Source organism: Ostrea edulis, chromosome 5, assembly GCF_947568905.1.
Source record: "Ostrea edulis chromosome 5, xbOstEdul1.1, whole genome shotgun sequence".
NCBI classification, from domain to species: Eukaryota; Metazoa; Mollusca; class Bivalvia; order Ostreida; family Ostreidae; genus Ostrea; species Ostrea edulis.
In genome coordinates, this window is record NC_079168.1 from 43,441,980 (window position 1) to 43,455,961 (window position 13,982).

General features: G+C 34.6%; 1 protein-coding gene and 1 long non-coding RNA gene across 5 annotated transcripts in view; one reads left to right on the plus strand and one right to left on the minus strand.

Moving 5' to 3' along the window:
- Positions 1-1,854: 1,854 nt before the first annotated feature.
- On the minus strand, positions 1,855-10,888 carry LOC125652209 (centriolar and ciliogenesis-associated protein HYSL1-like). Of its 3 annotated transcripts, none has more exons than XM_048881232.2 (10): positions 10,778-10,888; positions 10,114-10,229; positions 9,191-9,286; positions 8,862-8,917; positions 8,441-8,616; positions 7,107-7,162; positions 6,881-6,960; positions 6,533-6,575; positions 3,319-3,500; positions 1,855-2,218 (listed from the first exon to the last, which is right to left on the minus strand). In XM_048881232.2, the coding sequence occupies exons 2-10, from the start codon at positions 10,214-10,216 to the stop codon at positions 2,084-2,086; spliced, it is 927 nt and encodes a 308-aa protein (XP_048737189.1). In that variant the 5' UTR covers positions 10,217-10,229; positions 10,778-10,888; the 3' UTR covers positions 1,855-2,083. The 3 variants fall into 3 exon arrangements, with proteins under 3 accessions (XP_048737189.1, XP_048737190.1, XP_056020502.1); XM_048881233.2 differs by having other exon boundaries at positions 10,763-10,862; XM_056164527.1 differs by having other exon boundaries at positions 10,605-10,857.
- Positions 10,889-10,965: 77 nt separating this feature from the next.
- The window catches only part of LOC125652480 (uncharacterized), a 4,263-nt gene continuing 1,246 nt past the window's right edge, over positions 10,966-13,982 (plus strand). Inside the window, exons 1-2 of one of the 2 annotated variants that reach the window (XR_007361590.2) lie at positions 10,966-11,063; positions 11,248-11,453. This is a non-coding gene — a long non-coding RNA (uncharacterized LOC125652480). Of the gene's footprint in view, positions 11,156-11,247; positions 11,454-13,982 lie in introns of both variants that reach the window. The other variant, XR_007361589.2, reaches the window with a different exon arrangement.

Sequence of the window (13,982 nt, forward strand, 5' to 3'; positions counted from 1 at the left end):
AGGTCAGCTAACAAAGGAGCATTATTCGTGCCCATGGGAAATTCCAACAGAGTGTTGGAAGACCTGATCACCAAAGACCACGAAGATATTGTCAATGAGGAACTCTAGCATATATTTTATTTGAACTTCAGAGTACATGTGTGTGGAATCAGAGTGGCGTTTAACAAAGTAATTTTTCGGATGACTGATCACTAGATAGGAATATTTGCATTTCCCATTTTTGTTGAAGAAGCAACTGTCTATGATGTCACATAAAAACTTTAATTCCCTATTGTGGACCCATTCTAACCCTAGGGTAGGATGGAATATGCACTACCTAAAAATATGTGCCTATTAATATGACTATTCATGGCCTACCTGTTCATAAGAAGAAACTTAGAAAGACTATTTACTATACATTCCTATGCAAAACTTTGATCCCCTATTGTGGCCCCACCCTATCCATGGGGGCTACAAATTGAACAAACTTGAATCTGCACTTTCTGATGATGCTTGCATATTTTAAATAGGACTAATCAAGGCCTAGCAGTTCTTGAGATTTTAAAAAGATTTTTTCCTATATGTCCCAGTGTTTGATATGCTGTTTGTGGATAGTTGCTAATCCACTCCCCAATGATATTTCCTTGACTTCTTTAGGACATGTTTCAATGTAAAACTTTAAACCCCCTTTGTTCCCCCATCTGGCCTTGGGGACAAACTTGATCTACATTATATAAGGAAGTTTTCATGTAAAGTTAGGCTTTTCTGGTTGGTGGTTCTTCAAGATATTTTAAACACTACTTCCCAATTATCTTTCCTTGGAAAGGAGCATTGTCCTTCATCAGAACAAACTTGAATTCATTACTTTTTGCCAAGTTTGAATGAAATGGTTAACACTGATCAAAATAACAAGTCCTGATCAGAAAAGTTCACTTGAAGCTAAAAATGATCCTGTTTATCTAGCTGACATCTCTATAATGAGTATTTTACCCCAGGAAGAAACTGAAAATTCACGTAATGGTAATCTTCACTGACTTTAACATACCATTGGAAAGATCTTAAGAAAGGTCGCTCAAGGGTGTTGGGTAGGGCAAATTGGGGACATCAAGTGCAAAAATGTGACACTATTTTGATCTTAAAAAGTAGAATTCATAAATGGTTATCTCAGGAATTGGGAGGGTACACAGAGTGCAACATGTTCATAATGAGTCTCTTTATGAATTTTTTTAGGTACATGAAAGAAAAAGTTAACTCACCCAATGGTCCCCCCCCCCCCCCCCCCCCCCCCCCATGATAGACAATGCTATATGAATAAAATAAACCCGAACTTTGCTATCTCGAACACTGATATCCCAAATACCATAGATATGTCGAAGTGATTTTGAAGTCCAAATAACTTATTCTTTAAGTATTTTACCCGTGATATCTTGAATCATCTGATATCTCACATTATAGCTATAGCCTCCAAGACACAAAAATGTAGACAGTAAAAAAAAAACTCCTCCAGCAACACCCGAGATCAGTATTCATTTTAATAAAAAACTTACAAAGAGATTCTTATTCATATGTTGTAAAACAATTCTTCAACAAACAGCAAAACTCCCCATACCAATTCTGAAAGCTGACACACAGTTGATTATACTGGAGAAAATATCAGCCTGTCTCAAACGGAACTGCCTGAATCTCATGGAATAATTCTGGGTATATTTGCCAACATCATGTTTTAACATAGCCTTGAGGACATTACAACTGGAGTGCAAATAAACAAAGACCCCACAACTCTCTTGATTGTTTAAACCCATGAGCTTCTTGCTATAGTACCAGTATTGATTATACAATTCCTGCCCTGAAAGAACAGCACAAGTGAATGACAACTGTCAATTTTAAGACATTTATTAACATCATTTATAATTTTATCAAACTTTCTAACCATATACATTACAGTATGCAAATTCTGATTTACATAAATGGTTTCTGCAGAATATTCTATGAGATTAAAATTGACTGTCTCCCGTCCATAAAACCAAGCTAGGAATCATAGCTATAGCCTCCAGGACACAAAAATGTAGAAAGTAAAAAAAAACTCCTTCAGCAACACCTGAGATCAGTATTCATGAAAAAAGCCATGAGCAGGCATTTGTCCCTGTGCTAGGTCCATGCGTATCTGCCACCTCAGTGATTTTCTCTGTTTGTCTGTAGGTACGACATATTTGTTTGGAACATATACTCGCTGTGGTTTCTGAAAGCATAAAAGTTAGGATTATTAATTATCCTACAATAACTTTTGAGCTTGAAGTAAATATGCTGCTGCATATCTAACTTTCATATGTTTAGCTCAGCTGAGCCAAAGGTTCAAGAACAGCAAGGCCATAACTAATCATATTGATATGCAAGTATCCTCAGGTACTGCAGATTCAAGATTCTTTAAATTGGGACCTGGGGAGCCAGAGGGGGTGTAAGATGTCAGTGATCAAGTAAAATCAAGTATAGTCAGTTTGATCTGAGACTTATCACAACTACACACTACAGGGATGTCAAAAAGGTCTCTCAAAAACTAGACCATGAAACTTTCAAAGTCTAAAGGCCATAAATGACTTTGCTGAAAATAACTGGAACAAAACCTAATCCTGTAACTCACTAATATACATATCATCTGATAGGCAGAGTTTTGGGAGCCCATCTTAGACCCCGATGGATTCCAGGGGTCGCAAGCCCCAGGAAAACTATGAGATTTGACAGATTCTGAAGTACAATTCCAAGTCATTTCTGGAAATATGTAAATGAAAGAGTTTTCCTACTTGGTCAACCAAAGCTATTGGTAAATTATTCTCTACAATAAAATTTGTAAAAGTCACTTCTACTCTTATCACTAAAATATCATCTGTTTTTGAATATGCCCCAGTAATTGTAGCATTCATGATCTAAACTTTAGCAAGAATTTGCAAGTGGTTTTTCCTCGACACATGTTTTTCAACTTTCTGCAAATACCTCCCTCCAATGTGCAACATTTACAAAAAGTAAGTGCATGTACATACTGTAGAAGAAAAAGTACTGCAAACTGAATTCTATGCCAATTTTGAAGTCCAGCAATGTAACCCTGCTGAAAGTGGTCAATTACTTGATCTGTAACTCATCAATATACAAGTACATACTGAATATTAGTTTAATATCTGCTGGGATGATCAATTTTGTATCAATGTATATATGTCTGGGTATTGTGTATACATGCCCCCATGTCCAGTTTGAATGGCAGGGGATGGTGCATGAAAAAATTATCTTTGGTTTGGGGTTGATGATCTACAGGTGAGCATTATTAAATTCGTCATCATAAGTACTGACCTTTTCTATGACCTGGTCCTGCGCAAGCATTTGTTCCCTGATGTTCCATCGTAGCTGGTTGTGCTTCTTTTCACCTGGTGCACGTTGTTGACACCAAGACTGCCGGAACTGTTGGTATCGCGCTACAGGGTCAGACTTGCGTACGTTCCTCATGTGTGGATGTTCCGATGGTCTCAAAATAACTACAAATTCCAAGTTGTAAATCATAATTGTAACAGGACTGCCTTCAGGCAAATTAAATTGTCTTCAGTATGTACTTGTATGTTCTTTATGTAGATTTCAAATCAAGGAATATTTGTATTATGAATACAAGCACATTATAAAATGGTAAAAATATATATCTTAATAGTTCAAAAGTTCCAAGTTTTAATGGCGTCTCATCAGAAATCTATAGAACAATTTGAAAATTGAAAAGATTTATTGAAGGATTCATATTTTTGGCATAGAATACTGTACATTATCATGAATAACCAAATTTGATTCTTTAACAGGACATTAGCTGCCAAAGTTGTATTTGCAGATTGTTACCAAAATGACTAGAACAGCTTTTCAATACATAATAAGGTACATCATATCATCACATGTTGGAAAGTGATGACAAAATTTCAGTGCAATATCTGTATCCATAATGAGAAAAAGTCCAGAAAAATATTTGACCTACTTTTACATTTGTGACTACATCATTACAAAAAAAAAAAAAAAAAATCCGGAAAACTGTTTGATCTACTTTTAGCCCTAGTACATCATGGTGCAACAATCCAGCTGAAATGCAAGCTCACTTGTATTCCTCCGAGAGGAAGCATGTAACTAAATTTCAGGGCAATATCTGTATCCAGTAATGAAAAAAGTGCGGAAAACTGTTTGACCTACTTATAGCCCTAAAGTAGGTGAAAGAGCACCAATCCAGCTGAAATGCAACTTACTCTTATGATTCTTGAGGGAGAAAATGTAACCAAATTTCAAAGCTGTACATGCATTTTTACAGAAACAAGAGGTCCATGGGCCACATCACTCACCTGAGTCACCTTGGCCCATATCTGAAGACTTTCCATATATATTTGCATGTAAAACCTTGGTCCCTATTATGGCCCAAACTACCCTTTGCAAACTTGAATCTACACTATGTCAGAAAGCTTTCATGTAAATGTCAACTTCTTTGGCCCAATGGTTCTTTTAAAGCTTTTTTCTATATTTGTATGTAAAACTTTGACCCCCCCCCCCCCACTTGTGGCCCCATCCTACCCCCCGGGGACCATGATTTGAACAAACTTGAATCTGCACTATGTCAGAAAGTTTTCTTGTAAATATCAGCTTTTCTGACTCAGTGGTTATTGAGAAAAAGATTTTAACTATATATTTGTATGTAAAACTTTGATCCCCCTTGTGGCCCCATCCTACCCCCGGAGCCCATGATTTGAAGAAACTTGAATCTGCACTATGTCAGAAAGTTTTCATGTAAAAATCAGCTTTTCTGGCTCAGTGGTTCTTGAGAAGAAGATTTTTCCTATATATTTGTATGTAAAACTTTGATCCCCTATTGTGGCCCCATCCAACCCCCGGAGCCCATGATTTGAACAAACTTGAATCTGCATTATGTCAGGAAGCTTTCATGTAAATCTCAGCTTTTCTGGCTTAGTGGTTCTTGAGAAGAAGATTTTTAAAGTTTTACCCTATATATTTGTGTGTAAAACTTTGATCCCCCCCTTGGGGCCCCATCTTATCCCCGGGGGCCATGATTTGAACAAACTTGAATCTGCACTATGTCAGGAAGTTTTCATGTAAAAATCAGCTTTTCTGGCTTAGTGGTTCTTGAGAAGAAGATTTTTAAAGATTTTTCCCTATATATTTGTATGTAAAACTTTGATCCCCTATTGTGGCCCCATCCAACCCCACGGGCCCATGATTTGAACAAACTTGAATCTGCACTATGTCAGAAAGTTTTCATGTAAAAATCAGCTTTTCTGGCTTAGTGGTTCTTGAGAAGAAGATTTTTAAAGTTTTTCCCTATATATTTGTGTGCAAAACTTTGATCCCCCCTTGGGGCCCCATCGTATCCCCGGGGGCCATGATTTGAACAAACTTGAATCTGCACTATGTCAGGAAGTTTTCATGTAAAAATCAGCTTTTCTGACTCAGTGGTTCTTGAGAAGATTTTTAAAGATTTTTCCTATTTATTTGTATGTAAAACTTTGATCCCCTATTGTGGCCCCATCCAACCCCCGGAGCCCATGATTTGAACAAACTTGAATCTGCATTATGTCAGGAAGCTTTCATGTAAATCTCAGCTTTTCTGGCTTAGTGGTTCTTGAGAAGAAGATTTTTAAAGTTTTCCCCTATATATTTGTGTGTAAAACTTTGATCCCCCCCTTGGGGCCCCATCTTATCCCCGGGGGCCTTGATTTGAACAAACTTAAATCTGCACTATGTCAGAAAGTTTTCATGTAAATCTCAGCTTTTCTGGCTTAGTGGTTCTTGAGAAGAAGATTTTTAAAGTTTTTCCCTATATATTTGTATGTAAAACTTTGATCTCCCCTTGTGGCCCCATCCTACCACCGGGGGCCATGATTTGAACAAACTTGAATCTGCAATATGTCAGGAAGCTTTCAGGTAAATTTCAGCTCTTCTGGCCCAGTGGTTCTTGAGAAGAAGATTTTTAAATGACCCCACCCTATTTTTGCATTTTTGTGATTATCTCCCCTTTGAAAGGGACATGGCCCTTCATTTGAACAAACTTGAAAGCCCTTCACCCAAGGATGCTTTTGGCCAAGTTAGGTTGAAATTGGCCCTGTGGTTCTGGAGAAGAAGTCGAAAATGTGAAAAGTTTACAGACAGACGGACAGACAGACGGACGCCGGACAAAATGTGATCAGAATAGCTCACTTGAACCTTCAGTTCAGGTGAGCTAAAAAGTCCGGAAAACATGATCTCTTATAGACAGCTCCATAACATAATACATCCCGTCTAAAGACAGGCATATAAAAGTTCATACAGCTTGCAATCTGTTGTAATTTTTTGACATAAGACTTTCTTTTTTTCACTCTCAGATTTATTTTTCATCGTTTTTTAATGCATTCCAGTATTTTAATTATGGTTCAGAATTAAAAGTTTATACATCCTAGATAACAGCTAGTATCCCTTTAAACTTATACAGCTGTACAGATCACATAGTTACACATGCTAAATGCAAAAACTATTATTGGTAACTATAGCATACCTGAGGCAGGCCTGGGATCATCTGGAGAAAGACGGTAAGGGGGCTGTGTAAAGGATGAAAAAAAAAAAAAAAAAACCTTTTACGTAATGAGAAATCCAAATTTTGAAATCATACTGTAGATTCACTTATTTTCATGAAAATATTTCTATGGTTTGAGAAAAAATAACATGTTCCTGATTTAATAGTCTTTATTGTTGTTGAGTTTCTCTCTTTTTCATGGAGGATGCAAGTTTGTGAAAACTGACATTTGTCCATGTCACAAAAGCAATGATTATTAATCCTCTATGAAAGTTAATGATTTTACAGTAAAGTAAATAATGTGACATACAATATCAGAGAATGGCATACCTCTGCAGCAGGGGCTGTTCTAGGTCTGTCTGTATCAATTCCCAACAGTCGCAGTCTCTCATTGATATCTAAAACACTTCCTGTGGTGATAAAATACTTCCTTATTAACTATGGTCAAATTTACACCTCATTAGTGCGAACAATCCAGAATCTTGTCTTGATTTTATTGACACATGTATGTACAGTATGAACTGGTGGGTCCAGAACAAGTCTACAAAAAGCCCACCTGATTCACTCTCTGTGAATGATTCATCTATCACCTTGGACCCATCTGTTTTCTTTCTATAAGAATAGAAATTAGCAACAAATTGACACTTCATATTTCTATTTCCATACCTAAAGCATCTATATGTATGTCACATTGTGGTTACTGGTCATCTGTAATACAGTAAAACATTGAACACAATAATGAATTCATTCTTACAGTGAACACAATAATGAATTCATTCTTACAGCGAAGTGATTTTCATTCCCTGTACTTTAATGAAACATATAATGAACTCATTGGATATAACAAATTACGTTTACAATGAATCAAAATTGTTCATCCCTATCACTTCACTAGAAGCACGTTTTACTTTTTAAAAAAGATTTTCACTATATATCTGAATATACAACTTTAATCTCTTATTGTGTAACAACCTAACCCAGGGACCATGATTTCAACAAACTTGAATGTACTCTATATCAGGAAGCTTTCATGTAAATTTCAGCTTTTCTGGCCCAGTAGTTCTTTAGAAAAAGATTTTTAAATGACCTCAACCTATTTTTTCCTTTTTTCATAATTATTTTCCCTTTGAAGTGGGCCTGGCCCTTCATTTGAACAAACTTGAAAGCCCTTTATCCAAGGATGCTTTGTACCAAGTTTGGTTGAAATTGGTCCTGCAATTCTAGAGAGGCAGACGAAAATAAAAAGTTTACAGAGGGACAAAAAGAGATCAGAAAAGCTCTATTGAGCTCTCAAGCTTAGGTGAGCTGATAAACATTTATGGGATTAAAAAATAAAATAATTATTACAATAACTGTACACAACAATGTAAGTATATTCCGAATTTTTATGCAATCTTTGCAAACATTTTATTTTTTGATTGAAATTTTCTGAATTTGCGGCTGTGATGTGTATTTTTTTAAAAATCAAACTTTGCAATTTTTTTTAAAACGATCTCGATTACACCATGATTTTTTCATTAATAATTTTCAAATTGTTTTTGTTTCATTTTGATCTTAATATCATCAAAATCTACAACACTAAATTTTATTTATTTCAAGCTGAATTATGCTATGAGTGATGTCAATCACCATTATTTTCTATATAATTCAATGGAAAACAATTTTGCTACTGTGAAAAGAATGACATAATTACAACCAAAAAAACTATGCTGCTCAATAAAACACAATGTAATATATACATTGTCAAGATACATCTATCAAAATTTCAGGTGGGGTTTTTGATTGAAAAAATGTCTGTAAACCAGTGACCTATGTTAAAATGAATGTATTAGTGAGCAACAAAGGGTTTTTTGTTTACAACACAAAACCCTGATAATAATCTTCCCTTACCTAAGCACTTTCCTTTTCATCATCCTGCTGCCTGATTCTGAACCAGAAAAATCATCCTTTGTACTGTCTAGACGACTATCATATAAGGCAAATTCTCCTCGCAACTGACTTGGTTGGAGAGGCTTTCTGATAATAGGATCCCCATAATCATATCGCTGTGGTCTGTTTTCCTTTTCCTACATGTAGTAACACAACCATGAAATATGTAAATATATATAGAATACTGTAATATCCCTTCCCTTTTGTTCCTCATTTTGGCACAGGAATTCTTTCAAAACAACGAAACAGTTTAATATTTACAGTCATCTTCTCAGAATGTCAAAATTTCTTCAATTAGCTCTGCTTGTCTAATTTATCCAGAAATTTTAAATCTATATCTTTGTTCATTATACAAGTAAATAAGTTTTACTGTAGCACTTACCATAGAGAAATAACTATGACTAGGTGGAGAATCTTCTTGTTGTCTATGGGATGGATCTGTATAAGTATAGGTAAAATATATATATACTGTGTATTGTAAAATCATCAAATTTTCAGGAGTGGTTGAGGTGGAGGTGTTAATTTTTGTTGTATGAACATCCCCCCAGATTTCAATCTTCCATGCACAAGAGAAACAGTACCATAACATGGAACAACAATTTTTCATACCACAAAATCATTTTTTTTTTTTTCAATTTAAAAAATATCTTATTCACAAATATCCACGTAACAATAAACAAACATATTTTTTCCTTACATAATGAATCATACCTAAAAAGGAATCTGAGGCGTCTGTCTGCATGCGAGAAGAAAGGCTTGTGTCATTGGATAGCTTGCTTCTTTCATGCTGTATTAGTACTCGTAAATCTGAAATCCAAATTATCCCTGTTTTCAATCATTGCATATATGTCAAAATAAACAGAATTGGGTACTCTGTAGGATTTTGTCAATATCGGTCCTGGACTCATGGTTTTTAAAAAAAACCCATTAAAATGTCTGTGAAGTCAAAGTTTTGTTTAATTGGTGTAGAACAACATGAAAGTCAATATCCCAAAATTAACAATCAAATTAGCGGCGATAAGGAAATTATTCCCATTCAAAGTTGGCGATTTTTGCACCTGATTAAAACCAATCAAGACAACTTCCGGTTGTACTATTATTAGCAAAATACTTGAGTGACGTCATGTAACATCAGTTTTGAAATGGCAACTGAAAACGATAACAGCGTAACCTTGGATTCTTCTTCCGATATTGACTTACACATGTAACTTTTTCAATTTTTATAAATAGCATGTGTTATTAGATATTCATATCATGCATTAAATCACAGCAAAATATGGATTCTAAAATCTCTTATTTGCAAACAAACCACAATTTATATTATTCCAAAAAATAAACTTACAAAAACTCCATACAGAATAATAATAGCTTGTATCATTCTTTTGATAGTGATAACATATACTTTGTATGGGGTGCTTTAATGAGTCATTAATCAAAATTTGGGGTAATGATCCATCTTAAAACAAACATGTTTCATGCCATTTTTACTTTATGTTCTGGAATATAAACATCATGAACATATCTTGTACAAAAGAGACTCATTAAATTTTAATGGGAGACAAGCTGCTCATAAACCACAACCCTGTATCAAAGTTTTCATCCATTTGTTTGTAATGAGCTGTTAAAAATCTTACCTTTCTTAAACTCTTGGAGTCTTTCCCTGGGTATACTTCTGTATCCTAGCTTTGATAATTCATCTCTTATTTCATCATCTGTGAAGTCTAAGTCGTCATCCATTTTTATTTCCTATCTACAAAGAATCATTAATCTATATGTTACTGCTCAGTACTGTTGATTAAAAAGCAAATATTATTCAGGTACAATGTATGAAGATGTCAGATCAGTGCTTACTAGCATATGTTACTCACAAAGTGCAAGTTGAGATTTCTTATTTGCAAATTGAGAAACATAAAAAAAATGTTGTGAGCTGATGTTTTACCAATCGATCTTTGGAAAAAGTTTATTCTATCACATTTCTATAGAGACTTCGAAAATAAAAAATGAGTTAATAAATAAAATATAAATTAAAATACTTGTTATGATTATTCAAATATCTTTATTTTCCGCTGTAAATTTCTCTATAATCACTTTCTAAATAGCACTGCATAAACCTGACTATGCTTACATGTACGTATCTGATACGGTATCATATGATATACTCAACAGCTCAAAGCAAGCCTAGACCTGTATTTACATTTTCAATCAATATACAACAAAAGTCCAATATATAATATTTCCTTGATTATTGAAATATTAACATAACATAAAAGACAATTTGCATACATTTAAGTCCCTTACATAAATTTGATTAAGGAGAAACTTGATCAACTTTAGAACGAATGTTCAAATAATGCCCTCCTTTCAGCCATGATGTCAACAAACTGATATGGCGTAAGCGGCTGAAATAATGAATTAAGAAATAATCGAATTCACTCAAAATATGAAATTTTTAATAAACTATACTTCAATTGAAGTAACTTATAAATTATGCATACCATAGTGAAATAAATGATACTATGGAATGTAACTTTATGATTTGTATATTGATAGATGCGGGCTTCGTGGACTTCCGGTTCTTGACCAGGTTGTTATTTTTGGCAAATTAATTAAGTGTTTTGTGCATTTCTTTAAAGTGTAACTTTGTCATTTACATGTCAGGAGTCTTTATTCAAAAGAGTAAATATTTTCTTTCATTTATATTGTCTATTTCTAACGAAAATTAATGTAAATTGCAAATTTACGTTTGACCTTGCTCGATTTCTATGCAGATGACACAGGGCAGTGCATTACAGTTTGTGAAGAAGAATAGGTTGGCCATTCTATTTCCCACAGTAACAGCTTGCTTTATACTGTATGATCTAAATCGCACAAGAATATTTAAAGCTAAAGTGGCGGAGAGGGACAGGAGATTGAAGCAACAATGAAAGAAATGGGGAAAATGAGTAATGGCCCAAATTTCAGTTTTAAACATCTGGTAAGTGAGGGTTTTTGCGACTATTTTTTAAGGTCACCTGAGTGACTTAGGTGACCTTTGATATCCATTTTCGTTTGCCGTGTGTAAAGTTTTCACTTCTTCATTCTTCATCCAGTGTTCTGTGCGCTTATTCTTGCGTAACGAGCCCTCTGGTGAGAAAATGCAACTTCTCCAATTTCATTGAAATATAATACAATGGGCATCCTTGGGTTAAAGGTCATAGACAATTTTCAAAAAAGTTTGTTTTGCACGAAAATTTCTTCTCCTCTAATTACTTAATATGTGTAAATAAGTCGTTAGGAAACAAATCGCAACGTAGCAGATGCTTACAGATGGCCAAATGTTGCTGTGGTATGAAATATTAAAATAGTATGATCACTTATCTCCTTTGCTCAGTGACGTCAAAAGAGACCAGCTTGTTTCAATGTGCTTGCATTCAACTGTAATGTACGAAGTTAGAAGGGTGTTTCATTGTACTTGTGTCTAGTAAATGATCCAACGATCAGAAAGATTTGGGTGCGATATTTACTCGGAGATCATTTCAAAGTTACAAAAAACTCGAAGTTGCATGACAGTCATTGAACAGGGGATGTTGGGGATCAGTTTTGTATACACCCTATTTTGGCAAAAAATTATGGGTGTAAGAAAAATAAATCTTTGACCAGACCCAGACGCAGTTCCAACTCTTTTCAACTATGGACCTACTGTAATCATGGCGAAGGTGGGAAAAATTCTCCAAATTGTTGACTGCTTTATTAAAGTTATATGAATGTTTATAATTTAGTATTTAGGGCCTACATGATTAACAATGTCTGAAATAGTCTTTTAAAGCTCATCTGATCAGAACTTTTTTGTCTAAATATATAAGTAGATAAATAAAAGATAAATAGCTAATGTTACATGTTGAAAGTTGCATTTTCAGACCCCCCCCCCCCCCCCTCCAAGCTCTCCTGTTTGAAAAAGGATGTCCAAAGAAAATTACAAGTTTATATATTAAGTGTAATAGTGTAATAAACCAATTTTTTTACCGCCAAGCAAGAGTTGGGGGATGGTTTTTTTTTCTAATGAAGCACAAATTTGCACTCCGGTTTCTTTACTCAATTACTGCATGGCAGAGGACAGAATCTTTAAAAACAAAATAATAACGTAATGTGATTGTAATTCATCCTTCATACAGGCCCTAATGTCGCAAAGTTTATTGTAAAAGAATGTTAAGTAGCCACTTATGTTTATCTTAATAATATATTCACCCATTATACTACATGTAAAATAGCTGCACACGATGCATGTAAATAAAATAAAATCAAAGGCTCTCGCGATGTGTGCAAAGAAAATTCTGATTTTGCTATATATGTCAGGATAGGGTTGATATAGACACATAGAACCAGCAGGTGTGGGGTGGAAGAGGGAAGGGACTGTACCCCTTATTTTTGACCAGGCCCAACGATCAGTGTCTTTTATTTCCAAAAGCAAATAAAGATATATTGGATGACTGGCCCCTCCTCTAGCTTTGATAGTAGTAGTGAACAAGAATACAAGATGAATAAAAATCTTTAAAAAATCGTAGACTGTAGGAAAATTTAGACAGTTCCTCTTCACACCACACCCCTATCACGATTTAGGATTTTGAAGATTGGTTGAAATTCTTTTTGACAAGTCAAACTTCAACTTGACACCCCACCCCTTTGGGAAAAAAAAGATGCTGCATGCTTGAGGTTAGAAATATGTCAGGTAATAATTATTTATGTTTGTCTATTATCATCAGAGAATTTACTCTGAAATTATTATATATTTTGTCATTAACCAGACAGTATTATTTGGAACTGGTTTGGAATGAATAGGATCTTGATCAATCTTATTGTTTGTTCTCCTATGAAAAATCGTCGATGTGGCTGACATTTGCATTGATTATGGATTCAAGGTGATATCCTTGTACAACAAACTCAGATCCCTTATTCAGAAACTCCTCCAGTTGCGAAATAAATTGTCTACAGACTTGCTTTTGTTTTGATACACAAATCTGATTGTGGTCTCTTATGAAGTCACAAATCTGGGGAATCGGGAACAATAATCGGGTAATGATTTTCTATTCAGAGTACCTTTGCACTTCGATTTCTCAAAGTTAATATTGTTATAAATTTTAAAAAAGCATTTTTATGAGGAGTCTATGAAACAAAATTGATAATTATGGAGAGAAGAAGTGTTGTTAAAAACTGTCTCCTATTAATACTAAATTGAAACTAAATGGATATTTAGAAAGAACAGGTAGTCCTTTACCAAAATTGTAATTTTGATGATCCCAGGGGTAGGGGTTTTGGTATCACGGTGGGACCAAAATGGTCAATTATTAAATGTGTGAACAATGTTTTTAACTTCTTGATAATTACCATTTCAATTCTTTTCAAATTTGATTTGAAGCATCTTTGGGACAAGGGGGACATAGATTTTAAATTTCAGGATTCCTGCATCCCTGGGGCCTTAGGGGCAGGGCAAAAACTGCCAATAATTGACAAGTTTTCAAAAATTTTC